The following is a 19,839-nucleotide window of genomic DNA, read 5'->3' as shown; positions in this document are numbered from 1 at the left end:
GCCTGAAAAGGCCCAAAACCTGGGCCTTTTTGGGGTAGTTTTGGGCCATTTTTGCCCCTGAAAATGGCCAGAAAATGGCATGAAAAACAGCCTGAATACACCCCCCAAACAGTAAAAAAACAGGCGTGTGTGCACTGTCCAGCTGGTCTTTGGGTTTCTGGTGGTGCAGCACATGTACATGCATGCATGTTTGGGTTTGGGCACTCGGTGCCAGAAAGATTCACCATCACTGTAGAACAATGTTTCCCAACCTTGGCAACTTGAAGATATCTGGACTTCAACTCCCAGAATTCCCCAGCTACCATTCGCTGGCTGGGGAATTCTGGGAGTTGAAGTCCAAATATCTTTAAGTTGCCAAGGTTGGGAAACACTGCTGTAGAAGTCCATGCACCTTAGTGAGTACAAACCAGGGAAGATTGTCTCAAAAGGAGAGAAGAACGGAATAAAAATATGTACCTTATTAAGTACTTAAGTTAGGCTTTGTTTCAACAGGAGATGGAAACTACAGGGTTCCTATAAACTTCACAAAGAAGGGAAAATTTGAGGAACGATTGAGAAGGTGATGGCAAATGCAAATGAAATCATTTTATGTAGATGGCCATGACCAGTGCTTCAAATGAGATTTATTTATATTAAGCAGCCTAGTGCTAGCTGAAAAGGGTGGAAATTCAGAGTTGTATTAATGCATGTGGTAGTACATGATAAATTCTGACTTTCTTTTGGAGTGTAGCTTTTTCCACCCACCACAGCGAACATCTTAAGCCATAGACAATCCCATTAGTATTTCTTCACTCATTCAGGATGCAGGAAAAGCTAAGATTATTTTAAACTATCTTGGCATTTTTGCTGTTTGCAGCAGAATGTGTTATTGCTAGATTTTGGGGAAAGAGCTGCTATGCTAACATAAAATCTCTGAAAAAAAGTTTGGGAAACTTATGATAATGAAAAAGCTCTCATATCAAATCAAAGTTGCCAAAGGACAGAGGAAGTTTTGTGAACATTACGCTATTTGTAAAACTTTACAGAAAGAAGAATACAGACATAAGCAAAATGCAGTTGTTTTCTTACTAAAAGCAAATGGTATTAATCATGGAGCTCATAGGGGATTGTGATAAGGTGGTAAATGCATTGTCTCCTTATTTAAGAGAGTACAGTTCGATTTTTTTTTGCTTTTTAGAGTTATTTTTAAAGTAATAGTTGATTGAGACTTTGGTTTTCATTTCATATACATTCCACATTTTATTTGATGGAGGCTGTTGTAAAGGTTTTTCTTCATGGGAGGCTTAAACTTCTTTTTATGTTTATAGAAGCAAAATGGCAAGAGAACCATTGTGGTATATGCACCATTGAGAATCCTGCTAGAAATTTGTTTTACCAGTGGGAAATATTGTCTATATTCTCTGTTATTCTCCGGGTATCATCGAGTGCAAATAGTCATTGACTTACAAACACAATTGAGCCAAATTTTTCTGTTGCTAAGCAAGATAATTACAATCATTCATTTTGTGCAAAAAGTGATTTATGACTGTGCTTGTAATTGTAAATATAACTTTTAATTATATGAACCAGTTTTTTACCTCCTCAATACCTAAAAAACTGAGCTCATATTGTGCTAAAATGTTCCTTTGTTGAATAAGCAATGATGGTCTGGTTCATGTAACTTAGTTTTGACAACAATTTGGTAGCCAATGGTGACATGGAACATTGGGAGGATTGAGAGCCACAAGGTAAGAATGACCTTGTCTGGATAAGGCAGGATTTGGGATGGAATTGATGGCATTTTCCTTTAAACGGTGTTTTCCCTATTTTAGAATTTGCATTAATAGTTCTCACCTGTTTCCTTCTTCAAGCTAGCATAAAACCAAGCTGTTAGTTTATAGAAGTCATAATAATGAGGAAGAAGATCTGAGAAATACAAAAACGATGACCCAACAGCTGTGAATTGTGCTATCTCTAATTTTCAACTACAGTGGAACCCCGACATAAGAGCTGCTCTACTTACGAGCAACTCGAGATAAGAGCTGGGAGGGGAGAGATATTTTTGTTCTACTTACAAGCCCAAATTCGAGATACGAGCGCCAAGGAGCTGTCTCCTGAAGCCGAACGCTAACTTCCGCATTCGGCTTCAGGAGACAGCTGCGAAGCGGCGCGCATGTTTTAAAAGGTTGCAGCCGGCCTGGGGGGCTCGGGGGGTGCTTGCAGCCGGCCTGGGGGGCTTGCCAGCACCCCCCTGAGCCCCCCAGGCCGGCTGCAACCTTTTAAAACACGCGCGCGGCTTCGCAGCTGTCTCCTGAAGCTGAACGCGGAAGTTAGCTCTTTTTCTTTCTCTCTTTTACCTTCCCTTCCTCTATTTCTTCTTTTCTTTCTCCTTCCCACCTTCTTCCCTCCCTCCCTCCCTTCACTCATTCCTCTCTTACTCTCCCCTTTCATAAGTTTCCTTGCTTCCTTCCTCTGTTCCTGACCCTTCCCTCTTTCCTTCCTTCCTTCCCACCCTCCGTCCATTCATTCACCCATTCCTCTCTTGATCGCTTAAAGCCGGTCCCTGGTGCAAAAAGGGTTGGGGACCTCTGTCCTACAGGATTGGGTGGCAGAGAAGTTGAACATATGTAAATTTAAAAGTTTAAGAAAGTTTACAAGTTAAGTGAAAGAAACTTCATTATTCATTTATATGTACATGTACATTTCTTCATTAAAAACTTGTCTTTCTGCATAATTTAGACTAACTTTGTGAGTTTTTTGAGGGCTGGAACCAATTAAAATTATTTACATTAATTCCTATGGGGAAAAGTCGTTCGAGATAAGAGCTGCTCGACTTAAGAGCCCAGGTCCGGAACGAATTAAACTCGTATCTCGAGGTACCACTGTACATGTGCACATTGTAAGTCTTAAAAGTACTTGTAGGCCTTGAGGGTTTTCTCTTTAGCAATAGCACTTAGACTTATATACTGCTTTACAGTGCTTTGCAGTCAGGAGTGGGCTACTTCCCAGAGGGGGGGGGGAAAGCAAAAATGGAGCTCCACCCCAGAGCACCCAATTTGCACTGAAGGATGTTGAAAGAAAATGCAGGGCATCCTGCATAAGCCACACCCAGAGTGTGGTAGTAAAAAATTTGGTAGCCCTTCACTGTTTGCAGCTCTTTCTAAGCAGTTTACAAAGTTAGCATATTGCCCCCAACTTGGGTCTTCAGTTTACCCACCTTGGAAGGCTGGAAGGCTGAGTCAAGCTTGAGCTCCGGTGAGTTAAAATTGCCAAATTGCAGAAGTAGCCTGCAGTATTGCACTCTAACCACTGTGCCACCACAGCCCTTTAACAGCAAAGGTTTCAGGTAACCCACCTGAAACACACTTAGTATGCTGTAGGAATTCAGCCTCTAGAATCATTCACTGAACTGAGTAGGAATGAATTGAACTGATGAGGAATGAATTGTTGTTCCTGTTTGAATTAATGCTGCAAACTGAGATACACAAGCCAACTCTTGGGCCTGTTATGGGAGGGATTAATTCAGTGACTCAGTGGTGACTCAAGGGTCTTTCTCTGAAACTTGCTACCTGTTGTGAAATGTTAAATATTTTGGGGTTCTGTTATCTTGTTATAGGGATATTGTATGCAGATATTGTATCAACAGGTTGATCATTAACCATCCAAACCAAGTTTGGAAACAGGGGCAAAGTCTCTGCCATAGTTTATTGACTTTAGTGAAAGTAGCAGGGTAGCAAACAAATGTGATTGGGATGTGTAGATTGTCATTAAGTCCTCATAAAATCAGCCCTGGACAGGAGGAATGGAGGAAATGGTTTACAGTACTGGACAGTGAAAGAAGATTCTTCTTGATACAGTGCTCTTGAACAAGAGACCAGTGGAAGCTCATCAGAGAGTAAGGCAAAATATACTTGCAACTAGCTGGCCCACCAAAATGGTGCACAAAGACATTGTTGTGAGAATGATTGCTCAGAGTTTTGATGGTGGTTTGCCAGGCTGAAATCTTCCATGTTCTGCTTTGACTGATGTTGGAAGGAGAAGAACCTTGTTTTGTTTAAGCCAAGAATCTTCCATCTTTGCTGAAAAGACAAACCCTCACAAGGAATAGCTTGTTGCAAAAGCCTTTTTATATTGGAGCACATTTCAAGTCACCAGAGAGGGCTGCTAAGAGTATGAGAAGAACTTGAAATACTTCACTAAACTGCGAAGCAGACATTTCTAAGCTAGTCACTGGTCTGAGAAGGAAACCTTAGATAACTGTGCCTTCCAATTACTTCATGTAAGAATGGCCTTTGTAGAAGTATGATGGCTTCAATGCATTGTGATGATAGGAATACCAAAAAAAGAATAATTTCATTGTCACAATTTTTGTCCTCCTTATCAGAATTCAAAATAAGAGCTACAAATTAAAAAAAACAACAGAGGACAACAAAGTTCCAGGAGCCTAGATTGCGTGACATAAAACTGGAGAACACCAACAAGATTTATTTTAGTCTTTGTTTATTTACAGCAATCCTGTGGAAAGAAAAGTTGAGGAGAGACTTGAATGATCAACTTGCAAAATGACTGAATGGTTCAAAAGAAGGCTATCACCCTGCTGCATGAATCTAAGTTTCTTCATTAAACTGCTGGTCCTTCTCCTATTAAGTAAACATGGTAAGATATTTGCTTCTAAATTATTTTGGGGGTTAGTTCTAAATTAGGGTCTTTCTCTACTGCTGAGTTAAATTGTTCTCCATCCAAACTTCACTCAGCAAAAACAACAACAACAACCCATATTAATTTGACATTAGTTGATCTCATTGATTCTATTGCCTCTGTCCCTGGACAACCTTTATTCAAATCAAGCAAAACAACCATGAAAATAGAGGATTTCTTTCAGTGTTGTTTGGGGGTGGATGGGGGTGGGATATAGCTTGAAGTTATAGTTTCCATGCATTTTTTGTCTCAAAATATAGATTGTACCACCAATTTTCTGCTGTAATAGTCAAAGTTCTGGGTACTTTACAAATAATTCTTGTTTTCGGTTTTGTTTGAAGCATTTTTATTTATGAGTGTCTTTCCTTGTTTTCCATAAGAGCCCCCTTCCATTTCTGATCTTCTGGATAATTAATATAAAAATGTTACAAAATAACATTATGTAAAAGAGTGTCATTCCGATCAACTAATGGTCTGGAGAAGATCTTATATTCCTATCCCTGTATAGAAGTTGTCTTTTTTAAAAAACATTTTAAAACTTTTTTCACCACCTTTAATAAACATCCATACCTATACCATAGTATCAAAACATACATAATTATACATTTCTGTCCAAAATGACATAAACAAACATCCTAAATCTTCTTAATTGGATGAGTGTACTTATTGTCAGGCTGAAGCCATCGTTTCCAGTTAGAAACGTTGCCCTGCCACAAGTAGAATAGTACTGTGGGAGTTGGGGAGGGGTGGTTGCACGAGTGGGAAAAATACTAGCCACAACAAATTATTTCCAAAGATTCAAGGTCATCCTTTGTTCAGCACCATCCAGAAGTACAGGGGAGGATCGTGGAAGTTGAGAGAACCAGAGTGGTCCATGTGATAAATTTGTGGGTGTGGGTGGAGAACTGTAGGAAAAGTTAGTATCGGGTTGACTACAGTTTGTAACCAACATGGCTGTGTTAATAAATTGGAACTTGCTTGTTTGTTTGTTTGTTTGTTTGTTTGTTCGTTCTATTTGTATGCCGCCCAATTCCCTAAGGACTCTGGCTGGCTCACAGTCAAAAAGAACAAACATATTAGTATTAAAATATCTAAAACAGGAGCAATTTAAAAAGATAATTTAAAACCCATAATAAAACCATGCATATCTTTTATAGCCGGATCTAGACGAGGCATCATCTGATCAATGGCCCCAGGCCTGCTGGAAAAGTCAGGTGTTTACAGCTTTCCAGAAGGCCAGTAGGGTGGGGATAGTACAGATCTCAGGAGATAGCTGGTTCCAGAGAGTGGAGCCACCACAAAGAAGGCCCTCCCCCGCAGCCCTCCAACAGACACTGCTTAGCTGATGGGACCCAGAGAAGGCCAACCCTGTGGGCCCTTATTGGTTGCAGTGAGCTATGCGGTAGAAGAAAGCCAAAGTTTAGAGACTGATTTATTTCTTGGATGCTTTTTGGAACTGACACAACTTTCCAGCCAGTTTGGCTACAGTGACTGGAGATTTATGGGAGTTGGAGTCATTATGTCTAAAGAGAACCAACTTGGAGAAGGCCTCTCATATGTACAAATGCTTTTGTCAGACATGAACAACCAGATTCACACACGTAAAGTTCAAACTATTATTATTATTATTATTATTATTATTATTATTATTATTATTATTATTATTTTATTAGATTTGTATGCCGCCCCTCTCCACAGACTCGGGGCGGCTCACAATAATAGTAAAACAGTGTACAATGAACAAATCTAATATTTAAAAAAATATCCAAAAACCCATTAATTTAGAAACATACAACACAAGCATACCATACATAAAGCTATATAAGCCTGGGGGAGATGTCTCAATTCCCCCATGCCTGATGGCAGAGGTGGGTTTTAAGGCCTTTGTGAAAGGCAAGGAGGGTGGGGCAATCCTAATCTCCGGGGGGAGCTCTATTGTTCTATATGTTCGGAAACTTCAGATCGTGCAGAATGCAGCTGCGAGAGCAATCATGGGCTTTCCCAAATATGCCCATGTTACACCAATACTCCGCAGTCTGCAGTGGTTGCCGATCAGTTTCCGATCACAATTCAAAGTGTTGGTTATGACCTATAAAGCCCTTCATGGCACCGGACCAGATTATCTCAGAGACTGCCTTCTGCTGCATGAATCCCAGCGACCAGTTAGGTCCTACAGAGTGGATCTTCTCCGGGTCCCGTCAACTAAACAATGTCGCTTGGCGGGACCCAGGGGAAGAGCCTTCTCTGTGGCGGCCCCGGCCCTCTGGAACCAACTCCCCCCAGAGATTAGAATTGCCCCCACCCTCCTTGCATTTCGTAAGCTACTTAAAACCCACCTCTGCCGTCAGGCTTGGGGGAATTGAGATCCTCTTCCCCCCTAGGCCTTTACAATTCTATGCATGGTATGTATGTATGTCTGGTTTTTATATTAATTGGTTTTTAATTGTTTTTAGTATTAGATTACTATTGTACATTGTTTTATTGTTACTGTTAGCCGCTCCGAGTCTCTGGAGAGGGGCGGCATACAAATCCAATGAATGAATAAATAAATAAATATCTATTTTATAGGCATCTGCACACACTGGCAATTTTGCTTTAGAAAAACTAGGTTCAAAGGCTTGGGGTATGCCACGGTGGTTCCCAACCCCCCTTTTTTGGGCCGTGCTCCACCTAAGCATCTTTAAAATCCTGATTACACACTGTGGCATATAATTCTTACTATTCAAAAAGTGAACTCCTACTCACGCAGAGGAAGCCTAAAAGGCCTTGGCTAAAAGAAGATTCCAATTTCCCTCATCAAAAATCAAATTGACCCCCTGTGGGGCCTAGGCCCTACGTCGGGAATTTCTGGGGCAGGTGTGTGTGTCAGACTTGCCCTCTTGCGTTTATGCAATGAGTCCATGCTAATTCCTTGTTTGATTCTATCTTCCCAACTGGGATGTTCTCTGATAGCTTTCTTGTTAAAAAAAAACAACCCCCAAACAAACTGTGTGTGTGTGGGAATATCCTGTTATCTCCAACAGAGATATTCAGGGACGGATGTGGGAAAGCACAGAAAAGTTCCAGAAAAATAGACATAGAATGAATTATATTTCTTTCTGAGTTAAGGAATTTATGCAGGAGGCATTCTCTGTTGTATTCAGAACCCATGTCATCTAGATCTTTATTATTTATTCAAATTTATTGGCTGCCCAATTCCAGTGGACATTTTAAAAGAGTTGGAAACTTTGGGGCCAGATAACCAGGCTTTGCTTATAAAATTGCTAGGAGTCGAGTCAAGTATTATGGAGGAAATTCTTGCAGGAAGGACGTTGAAGGAAGGATGAATCTATGGTGTTTGGGTGGTTCTAAATCTTTCTCAGTCATCCCCTGTGTCGGGCACACGTAGGTCTCTACATTGGCTGCCAATTTGAACCAGGGCCCAATATAAACTGTTAGTGATGGTATTTAAGGCCCTGTGTTCAAACACACCAAATAACTTGGGCAATTTATCTTGGTATACACCATCGAGGGACCTACATTCAGCAGGGAAGAGTCAATTGTCTGTTCCTCAGACATGTATAGCATCATCTAAAATGTGGGCCTTTCAAGATCTGGCCCCATGTCTGTGGAACAGACTTCCCTTAGAGCTTCGGGTAGCGGATAATTTTCTCCGTTTTTGTGAGGCATTAGAAACATTCCTTTGTGATTCACCAGACTGAAACATCCTTGTCTGGGGTTCAGTAAGAGAGGGAATCATTGGAGAAGTTGGGAATGTTTTAATACGTTTTATGGTTCTTATGGTTTTTATTAGCTGTGCTTTAGCTAAATGTACATATTACTTACTAAGTGTTACTGTCTGTCTTTATCAATTGTATATGGCCTATTGTTATGCCCTTTGTTAAAAGGGCATTATAAATAAAGATTATTATTATCAATACAACACAGCAAACAAGATCACTATGCTGGATTTCGTATTTCATCACCAGTTGGGTGCTTCCCAAGCACCTAGGACTGTGTGATGTAGCAGCGAATTATGTATGCTGATCCAAGTAAAGTGGCCTTTTGCAATTGACAGATGGAGATTTTGTCAATCCTGATGGTTGTCAAATGTCCACTGAGATCCTTTGGCACTGCACCCAGCGTGCCAAGGACCACTGGAACCACTTTCACTGGCTTATGCCAGAGTCGTTGCAGCTCGATTTTCAGATCTTTGTATTTCACTAATTTCTCTAGCTGCTTCTCCTTAATTCTGCTGTCCCCTGGGATTGCGATGTCGATGATCCATAATTTTTTTCTCTCCACAATCATTATGTCTGGTGTACGGAGTCTACCGAGAGGGGCGGCATACAAATCTAATAAATGATAATAATTATTATTATTATGTTTCAAAATTTGGTTAGTCAGAATTTGGAGGTCCCACAGTAGTTTTGCTTGCTCATTTTCGACCACTTTTTCGAGCTTATGATCCCACCAGTTGTTTCTTCTTCTTCTTCTCCTTCTCCTTCTCCTTCTCCTCCTCCTCATTATTATTATTATTATTATATTTTATTATTGTTATTATTATTATTATTATTATTATTATTATTATTGTTGTTGTTGTTGTTGTCTTATTTCTAATGGCTTCTTTTGATTTCCTTTGGTACAGTTGATTCCCAATGCAAGATTTCACGTTGTAATTCTGAATTTATAGAAGCCACAGAAAACATACATAACTCTAAAGGGAACACTGCCTATTGTAATGCCTTGAGGGCCTACTCCAGCTGTACGAGGAGAACAGCCCGCACTTGTCGTGGGGACTTGGCCTACCACACAGCAGTTTATGTCATTGAAGACCTCATAATTCAGAACAACTGTTCCAGGGAAGAGCCAACAACAGTGGCCAGACCTCCAGCACTGTCACCCAACAAACATGATTTCCCATCCACAGACACCTGTGACTACGAGAAAAGTTTTACCAACAAACATGGCCATTCCCCCACATACCAATATTGTTCTGTCTTTGGTGATCCTCATGTCCGGACTGTCAGTGATGAATTCTACACTTGCAGAGTTGAAGGCTCTTGGCCACTTCTGGACAACAATAATTTGTTTGTGCAAGCCACTAGTTATCCTATCATTAAAGGAGCAAATGTCACTGGAATTGGCAAGGTAGAATTACATTCTTTCATATTGGGGTTGGGCAACCAATAGGGTGAATGTACTGCATCCCCAGCATCCCATTTGAGAATTCCCAATAGCTTGAGAAAATGCTGTCAAAAAAAGCTGATTTTGCTGGTGTGATTTGAATTTTTTTTTTTAATTTTGGAGGGTGCTAAAGGTGAAATTGTAGCAACTGGATTATAGAACATTGCTCTCACAATCAAATAAGCTTCATTATACTTGCATTATAGGTAATCCTGAACTTGTAACAGTTCGTTTAGTGACTGTTTGACATTACAATGGCACTGAAAAAAGTAACATGACCCTTTTTCACACTTACAACCGTTGTAGCATCTCCATAATCACATGATCAAAATTGTGATAAAGACATATGATAAAACTTTTGTGATTTTCTGACAAGCAAAATTAATAGGGAAGCCTGATTCACTGAACAACCCTGTTAGTAACTTAACTTAACTGAGATTATTTATTTATTTATTTATTCATTCATTCATTCATTCATTCATTCATTCATTCATTCATTCATTCATGCATGCATTTATATTTGTTAAACAATCATAGGATGGTAATTTGTATAAATATAACATTAGAAAAGTAATGATAAAAAGTAATGATACAAGACAATAGGGCAGTAGGACAGGGATGGTAGACACAATGGTGCGCTTATGCACGTCCCTTACAGACCTCTTAGAAAGGGGGAGAGGTCAATTGTAGGTAGTCTAAGGTTAAAGCTTTTGGGGTTAGGAGTAGAAACCAAAGAGTCAGGTAGTGAATTCCAGGTGCTAATTACTCTATTGCTGAAGTTGTATTTTTTGCAGTCTAGTTTAGAGCAGTTGACATTTAGTTTAAATCCATTATATGCTCGTATGTTGTTGCGGTTGAAGTCACTAACAAGAAGGATCTTTTGGTATATGATTTTATGAACTTTGTAAATGGGGCAAATTGACTTAACAAATGTCTTGTCTAGCAATAAAAAATTATTTATGATGTGCCGGTACTTGGAGGCTATAAGAGTCTGGATGAGGGCCAACAGGCTCAACCCAGACAAGACCGAGTGGCTGTGGGCATTTCCTCCTAAGGACTATTCGATCTGTCCGACTATCATCCTGGGGGGAGAAAATCTAACCCCCTCAGATAGGGTTTGCAACTTGGGTGTCCTCCTGGATCCACAGCTGAACCTTGAGCACCATCTCTCGGCTGGGGCCAGGGGGACCTATGCTCAGGTTTGCCTGGAGTACCAGTTGCGACCCTATTTGGACCAGGAGGCTCTACGTACAGTCGCTCAGGCCCTCATCATCTCCTGTCTTGATTATTGCAGCACACTCTACATGGGCTACCCTTGAAGAGTGTTTGGAGACTCCAAATTGTCCAGAATGCAGCCGCGCAAGTTGTCATGGGTGTGCCTTGGTGAGCTGCACTGGCTTCCTATTAGTCTCCGGGCACAATTCAAGGCATTGGTTATTACTGAGAAAGTCCTAGATGGCTTAGGACCAGACTATTTATGGGACCGTCTCCTGCCACATACCTCCCAGAGACCAATTAGAGCACACAGAGTTGACCTCCTCCAGGTCCCGTCAATAAAGCAATGCAGGTTGGCAGGACCACAGGGGAGAGCCTTCTCTGTTGCTGCCCCGGCTCTGTGGAATCAATTCCACCCCCGACATCCACACCGCCCCCACTCTGCTGGCTTTTCGTAAAGCCACGAAGACCTGGCTATGCCGGCAGACCTGGAGGCCCTGAATTAACAACGAGTTTGGCCACATATAGGAATGTGAAGGATTGGTGCGTATGCATGTTGCTGTGTCTATTTTATACAAGTCTTATTAGAGTTTTCGTTTTTTTTTTTTACTGTTTTGTATTTTTTTTATTTTTGTAAGCTGCCCTGAGTCCTTCGGTATAGGGCAGCATAGAAGTCAATAAAATAAAATAAAATAAAATAAAATAAAATAAAATAAAATAAAATAAAATAAAATAAAATAAAATAAAATAAAATAAAATAAAATAAAATAAAATAAAATAAAATAAAATAAAATAAAATAAAATAAAATAAAATAAAATAAAATAAAATAAAATAAAATAAATAAAATAAAATAAAATAAAATAAAATAAAATAAAATAAAATAAAATAAAATAAAATAAAATAAAATAAAATAATAAAATAAAATAAAATAAAATAAAATAAAATAAAATAAAAAATAAAATAAAATAAAATAAAATAAAATAAAACAAAACAAAACAAAACAAAACAAAACAAAACCAATATATAAATAAAAACATAAAAACAAAAACGTAAAATAAATAAATAAAATAAAATAAATGAATAAAATGAATAAAATGAATAAAATGAATAAAATGAATAAAATGAATAAAATGAATAAAATGAATAAAATGAATAAAAAATAATAAAAATAAAATAAAATAAATTAATTTATTAATTAGATTTCTATGCCGCCCACTCTCGAGACACTTAGGGCGACTAATCAAATTTTGCGCTCAATTGATCACCTGCATATACTCCCAGTACTACTAGCAAAGTTTTCCTTAGTTTCCTCTGATAATTCAAGAACGTGTTTGAGCCTTTTCTCATCTGCATTGCTTAGTTGACAGAACCTGGATGAGGCCAACCCTGTGAGATCTTATTGGTCTCTGGGAGGTATGTGGCAGGGGACGGTCTCATAGATAGTGTAGCCCTAAGCCATGTAGAGCTTTATAGGTAATAACCAACAACTTGAATTGTGACTGGAGACTAATAGGTAACCAGTGCAGCTCGTGGAGCATAGGTGTTATATGGGTGTACCAAGATACACCCATAACTGCTCGTGCGGCTGCATTCTGGACTATTTGCAGTCTCCGAACACTCAGTTCATTTTTGACTTCACTCTTCTCTGATGAATAGTGTTGGTTTCCCTCTAAATAAGAGTAAAAGATTTTAACTTGATGTGTGGGTTCCCTTTGGATAGTAATATATGAACTGGTCATTGAATGGCTCTTAGAGAAGTTAGCTGCCTGAACTATCCCTTGTATTTTAAAGCTATTATTCCTTTGCAGCTTACCATTATATTTAAAAACATGAAAGAGTGCATTGAAGAGAAAGTCTACCAAGCAGAAACGGACAACCTGCCAGTAGCATTCGCAGATGGTTCAGTGAATGGTGGTGAGAAACCTGGAGGGAATAGCTTAACCATTCATGAACATGTACCTGGACAGCACATAACAATCCAGGCAACATACATTGGTACCACCATTGCTGTGCGCCAGGTAGGGAAGCACCTGTCCTTCTCCATCCGGATAGCTAAGGAGATAGCATTCTCCTTCACGGATGAACAGGATCTCCAGCTGTGTATGTCAGGATGCTTTCTCAGCCAGCGCATCTCTATACATAACTGCTGTCCTCCAAAAGGCAGCCTGACCAGAAAGAAAGCTCGTCTGCTATGTAAGGAGAAGCTACCAGTTGAAGACGTCTACTTCCAGTTATGTGTCTTTGATGTGATGACTTCAGGAGATATTAACTTTACTCAAGCAGCACAGAAGGCACTGGAAGATGCCAGGGCACTCCATCCAGGTTCCAACAAAATCCATATTTTCCAGAGTGATCGGACTTCTCATCCTTGCAGTTCATCCTTCCTTCTATTAATCATCACAGTACTACAACTGTATATTTGAACATTTCAATGGTGACTAGACAGTCCAGGGGATCAGTAAATATGGTTTATTTCCTCAAATGGTTTTCAAAGTGTTGATAGATGGGTTGCCTCAGCCTGTTTTTAAAATTAGAGTTAGTTGTTGGATCCAATTTTTAATGTGGAGATCTCATTCTTAAAACCTGGAACATTCCTGGAAGTTCTGAGTATTTCTCTGTCCTGTGATGAGTGGCATTTGTATTCCTAATGCTTCTTAGGGCAATTAATCAAAAGGACCTTGCACTATAATTCCCATATAGCCTAGTGATAGTTACCAACTGGAACTCTTTCCTTCGATTCGACAACATCCTTAGTTAAGATCGTTAATTACTAATGGCAATCAGATGAAGGAAATATTTCAGAATTCATTTGGGCATTCAGTTGCTTTGCTTTTTAAAAAAAAGATTTAGTGGAAACCTGAGAGAGATGAAAATTAATGGTAAATGTTCTTTGGCACCTTAAAATATCTGGACAGTACACAGAATGTAGCAAGCCGTTTTTTTCTTGTCAGCATTCTATTTGCTCACTATCTTTTCTGCTTTATTTAATCTCTTCTGAAAACTGGAAATCCACAGCTATCTACAGAAATAACACTGAAACTACATTGCCTCTTTCATTAAGTTTTAGTTTGCAAAGTCAGTGTTTCTAGTAAACAACTTTGCTCTAAGTGTCTATAATGATTTGTTTATAGCGGAGAGAAAAATGGGAACTCCTCAAAAAAATGTAAGGGCTACTCAGATGCAATCACTATAAATGTCTGAACTATAAATGCAGTCAGAAGAAGATGTTTTCTTCTTTATTTTACCCCAATACTTATTTTTCTTCTTCCAAACAAACTGCAGTTGTTTTCTCCCCATTGGTGGCTCAGAATGTAGATTCTATGCAGCTAGATTTGAACAGAAGTTCCCAATATACAGTATTCTTGAATTAGGTCGTCTTCATTATTAAAGTCAGGGGACAAGATAGCACTTTAAGAGTATTTGATGTGGATTGAAATGTGGTTTGCAGTGGCAATGCAGGTTTTTATAATATCACAACTCTTTTGCACTAGCATTCGTACACACACGTACGTGCGCACAGACATTAAAGACAATGTATATAAAATTTGTACTGGTTTCCATTTCAGTGTTCTGTTGCCCTTATCTGAATGACAAATCAAAAATATATTTTAAGGATTATAGTTTTGGACGCAAATAAGTTATATGTTTTATTCTTCATACAGATGTGTGATGTGTAACATATTCCGATTGGAAAAACAATTTGAGGGTATAAAGGAAAACAGTTTAATAAAGTTAAACATGTTTTAAAAGTTATATTGCTTAGCAGTTTTTCTTCTCCATAAAGGGAAAACTATACATCCATTGCACAGAATTCATTAGCGCTTGCTAGGGATAAGTACTGGTAATCAGAAAATGATTGTTTTTCAGCAGAAATTTAATAGAAATTTACCCTCTTATTGAACTGGCAGAAACTCGCAATATTGGGATATTATTTGATTTTCATACTGCTGCACTCAAGTAACTATCAGTGCTTTACAATAAATAAACAAACCCAGAATACAATATAATAATTATATATTTTCTTCATTTGTTTGCCATCCATTTCTGAAGGCTTTTGGTCATTAATCTTCATTCATATAGATATAAGAAGAATATTCACAATTATTTGGAACATGCAATTCCAAAGGTGCTATCCTAGCTAATTAAAGAGCTCTATTTTAATCTACCGCTGGAATGTCCAATGTTAAACTATTTCACCAGGGTGATAGTGAAAAGGATTTCATCCTAGTTTTGGTTGGCCCTTCAGATTACCAACATGTTTTGCTTGTTTTGGTCAGTTCTAGTTGTAGAAGGTGGTGATAATATGCCTTTGAATGTGCCAGGGCTCTAAGTCAGAGATTTTCAAACTTGGCAAAGTTAAGATTATTATTATTTATTAGATTTGTATGCCACCCTTCTCCGAAGACTCGGGGCGGCTCACAAGATACAATATAAACAATGTGTACAACAAACCTAATTAATTAAGAATTACAATATAAAATCCCAATATATTAAAATCAGCCAGCCAATTCAGTCACAACCACACATCACATTTGATAGACAGGGAGGCTTGATCTAATTGCCCCATGCCTGGAGACATAAGTGAGTCTTATGTCCTTATTAGTGATGGGTAAACCGAACCTGCACTATTTGGGTCCGTACCGAATTTTGCGGTGTTTGGTATGCCGAACACAACCCCAAATTTTTTTGAAACTTCAGGCAAAGTTTGGGGTCGCATTCGGCGTTTGGAGTTTTGACGTTACCGGCAGGTTGCTAAGGACGCCAAGGTGACCACTTCCTGAATTCCATGGAATCCAGGAAGTAATCACCTTGGCGTCCTTAGCAACCTGCCGGTATACGTGATGTCAAAGCTCCACCCTCAGAATCTCTTGGTGGGATTCCCCATTCGGGTTCAGGTTCGGTTCAGGTTTGGCCGAATTTTGCGTAAAGTTCGTCCGAACTTGACGAACCCGAACACCGTTGGGTTCGCCCATCACTAGTCCTTATGTCGAAAGGTGAGGAGGGTGGGGGCAGTGTGAATCTCTGGGGGGAGCTGAGATATTGAGTGAGATGTTGGCTGAATTTACATATCTTTGCCTTGCTAAGTTTAAAAACCACTTTTCTAACCATACAGGGCTTTCGAAATTAAAACCAACATTTTAAATTGTAATTGGAACCTTTCTGGCAACCCATGAACATAGAGTTCACAGCACAAATACAATATGTACATTCATGGCATTTAGCATTCATGCATGAGCTGTTCTACTTTAAGTCAACTGAAATGTCCGAGGAGTATTTAACGGCAGAATCCTCTCAAAACTTATTAAATTTCTCAGCTGCAGAATTGTCTTAGTGAAAGGTTATTAGGGTGTCAAACTCTTGCAACCTTCTGTTCCAAGAAGCTTCTTGTATAGAAGGCACAGCGAGTTTACGTGTCATTACTGCTATATATGTATCTGAAACTGAACACACTCAAAACCGTAGAAATGGGGGTAGACTTTAGGAGAAATCCTCCCAAACTTCCACCATACTGGACACTACTAGACAACACAGTATCAATGGTACTGTGAACACAGTACAAAGAATCTTCTTTCTGCACCAACTCAGAAAGCTTAAACTGCCCAAGGAGCTGTTGCTACAGTTCTACAGAGGAATTATTGAGTCTGTCATAACTGTCTGGTTTGGTCTTGCAACCCAACAAGACAGACACAGACTCCAGAGGATAATTAGAACTGCATAAAAAAACAATTGCTGCCCCCCGCCGGCCCGATCCGCCCCCTCTGCTCCTCCGCCACCTCCTGCCCTGGGGCGCGACTTCTCCCACAGAAAGAAAGAGGGAGAGAGAAAGAAAACGAGAGAGAGAGAGAGACAGCAAGAGTGGGAGAGAGATAGAAAGAGGGAGAAAGTGAGAAAGAGAGAGAGAGAGCAAGAGGGGTAGAGAGAAAGAGAGAGGAAGAGAGAGAAATGACTCTTGATTTAAAGCATATGGTAAAAAGCACCCAAATAATAACAGAGAAAACCCCCCCAGCCGTTTGTGTGTGTGTGTGTGTGAACTCTTGAACCATTTCCAATAGCTCACCTGTTATTGGAAATGGTTCAAGAATTCACACACACACACACACACACACACACACACACACACAAGGGGGGAGGAGGCAGGGATGGAAAAAGAGAAGATAGTAATAATAGTAATAGATTTTGGTTTTGTTTTATTATTAATTTCTTTTAATAAAAAAGAAGGGAATTTTTTTCCTTATTTATTTATTTATTCATTCATTCATTCATTCATTCATTCATTCATTCATTCATTTATTTATTTATTTATTTATACTTCTATGCCACCCAGTCCCAAAGGGACTGCCGCTAAGACACTATACTTTTCCGCCCACACCGAAAAAAATTAAAGGGAACATTGTTCCCAACATTATACTTTGAAAGCATTAATACTTTCTCTTCTTGAAAGTCCAACTTTCACATCCATAGACTGTCATAGGGAAAACCATTCCTTGTATGATTCCGATCTTTGTAGGTATATACACATTACAGCATCTGAGTTTCCTTTCCGAAGCTTTTATTGCTCTCCTACCAAGTGCTAGTCTACAGTGGATATTTACTGTTGACAGTCAATCTTAAAAGGCAGAAGTTATCAACTACTTAAATAGCTTCACTGTCAGTTCTAAAGCTGGTGGCTGTATCTGTTGTTTTTTATGTTCTTTTTATATTTAATCTTAGCTTCTATTTTGTTTTTTTACTGTGATCTTTGATTTTCATTACTGGAGTTTTCAAATAATTTGCATTGTCAACCATCTGAGTAGCATCATCAATAATGCAGGTTATTGATGCTTTTCTTGCATTTTTAAAAACATGCCCATCATCTTCCAATTTAACTTCTTTCAATGTAGGTTCAGCATATAGGCTGAATAAATTAGAAGACAGTACACAGCTTTCTCTCACAAAAATTTTACCAGCCTGAAATCCATTGGTTTTCACTTGTTCTGTCTGGACTGTGGCTTCCTATTCTCTACCCATTCAGGAAATGGATGATCAGATTGGGAACAGACCCAGAAGAAGACTACAACAATGTCATAATAGATTCTTGTAAGACTATCATCATTTCCCTTACCATTTTTCTTTATATCCCAGGCAGTTAGAGAGGAGCCAATCTGAGTCTCTTTCTAATATTTTTATTGTTTCTTTGGTTTAAAACATGTTTTCAGACCTATTGATTTCTGAACGATTTCTAAATATTTTTTTCCAAGGTCATCCCCACGGCTCCTTATAAAAGGTTTCTTAAGAGGGCAATGAGATGTTCTGGGATTCCCATTTTCTTAAAGAGTTTCCACTGCTAGATATACATAGTTGAGTCCTTCCTAATATTTTTGTTCATCACTTTGCCTTGTCTAGACATGTGGTTTTTCTTTGTAAAATATATGATATACCCTGTTTCCCCAAAAATAAGACGTACCCCAAAAGTAAGGCATGTCAGAGGTTTTGCAGAATTTGCTAATATAAGGCACCCCCCCAAAATAAGGCGTAGTCAAGTTTACATATGGTACGGTGGAAAAACATACGGTACCATTCAAAGCTGTTCATAGCGGTACCGTAATAATGTGGCGTCCCCTGCTGGCCCCTTCCATCGCTTTGTACTGTAGCAGAACAAGAATGACTTGTTGCCAATAAGGGAGCAGAGACCACGAGAAGATTGAGATTGCCAGGTTTATTTGGTGCATGCATCAGGTTCAGAAGATATAAAAGCAATGTCTGAACCACTTGGATTGCTTTTCAGGGCTCTTTATACATTTCCAAAGGAGTACAAAAAACACACAGTATCAGCCAATCAGATACTAGTTGTCAACGTTTCCTTATACAGAAAGTAAAAAGAGGTTATACAATGTAGAAGATGCACAATGTACAACAAAACTTGCGGTTAGATTGTGGGTTCCTGCATGGAGCTATGTGCCTTCAAAGCTTTGCTCTCTTCCTGAGTACATTTCGTGGTTACGCTTTTAACGCTACAGATGTACCTTAACCGGGCATAGAGGAAACACAAGTGTGAAAACGGAAAGCTTATAGCAGATATATGTAGGACAAAGGTCATATATCAAAAGAGCATAATCCTGGCAAGAAATGCAGTATAAAATGAAAATACAGACATCAAGGCATAGCCCAGCTTCCTCAGTACCGTCCAGTACAGCAGACACAGTCTGCTGCTGTCTCATTGCCATTACAGTCTCCACTACAGTGTGTAGACTGTAGTTCCTCTGGTGGCCGGAAGCTGCAATAGCGGGAGTATACTGTTGTACCATATAAGTGCCGTCGTTTGTGTGTGTGGGTGCCATACTGACAGGTACTGTTCCGTAATCAGTGTACCGTATGGTACACTTTCTTTGGGGGTGTCAGCTTTTCTGCCTGTGAATTTGTCTTATTTGAGAAATATAAGGCACCCCCTGAAAATAAGACGTAGCACAACTTTTGGAGCAAAAATTAATATAAGACAGTGTCTTATTTTCGGGGAAACACGGTAATAACAATAGCACTTAGGTTTACATATCACAGTGCTTTAGAGCCCTCTCTAAGCACTTTACAGAGTCAGCATATTGCCCCCAACAATCTGGTCCCTCATTTTACTGATCTTGGAAAGATGGAAGTCGGATGGAAGGCTGAGTCAACCTTGGGCTGGTGAGAATCGAACTGCTAAACTGCTGGTAGCCAGCAGTCAGCAGAAATAGCTGCAGTACTGCATTCTAACCACTGTGCCACTAGGGCTCTTATGCACCTTTGGTTTACCTTTGTCTTTTCCC

At 39.2% G+C, this 19,839-nt stretch overlaps 1 protein-coding gene across 5 annotated transcripts; it reads left to right on the top strand.

Annotated features, from left to right (window-relative positions):
* The first annotated feature begins 1,649 nt into the window (after window positions 1-1,649).
* On the top strand, window positions 1,650-14,812 carry HJV (hemojuvelin BMP co-receptor). Of its 5 annotated transcripts, none has more exons than XM_070748822.1 (4): window positions 1,650-1,727; window positions 4,490-4,635; window positions 9,305-9,807; window positions 12,868-14,812. In XM_070748822.1, exons 2-4 carry the CDS (start codon window positions 4,542-4,544, stop codon window positions 13,480-13,482), a joined length of 1,212 nt encoding a protein of 403 aa, XP_070604923.1. In that variant the 5' UTR covers window positions 1,650-1,727; window positions 4,490-4,541; the 3' UTR covers window positions 13,483-14,812. The 5 variants fall into 5 exon arrangements, with proteins under 5 accessions (XP_070604923.1, XP_070604918.1, XP_070604897.1 ...); XM_070748817.1 differs by lacking the exon at window positions 1,650-1,727 and adding an exon at window positions 3,038-3,234; XM_070748796.1 differs by lacking the exon at window positions 1,650-1,727 and adding an exon at window positions 3,431-3,874.
* Window positions 14,813-19,839: the final 5,027 nt, after the last annotated feature.

This window comes from Erythrolamprus reginae, chromosome 1 (genome assembly GCF_031021105.1).
Source record: "Erythrolamprus reginae isolate rEryReg1 chromosome 1, rEryReg1.hap1, whole genome shotgun sequence".
NCBI lineage: Eukaryota > Metazoa > Chordata > Lepidosauria > Squamata > Dipsadidae > Erythrolamprus > Erythrolamprus reginae.
This window is presented reverse-complemented; position numbering and strand designations above follow the sequence as displayed.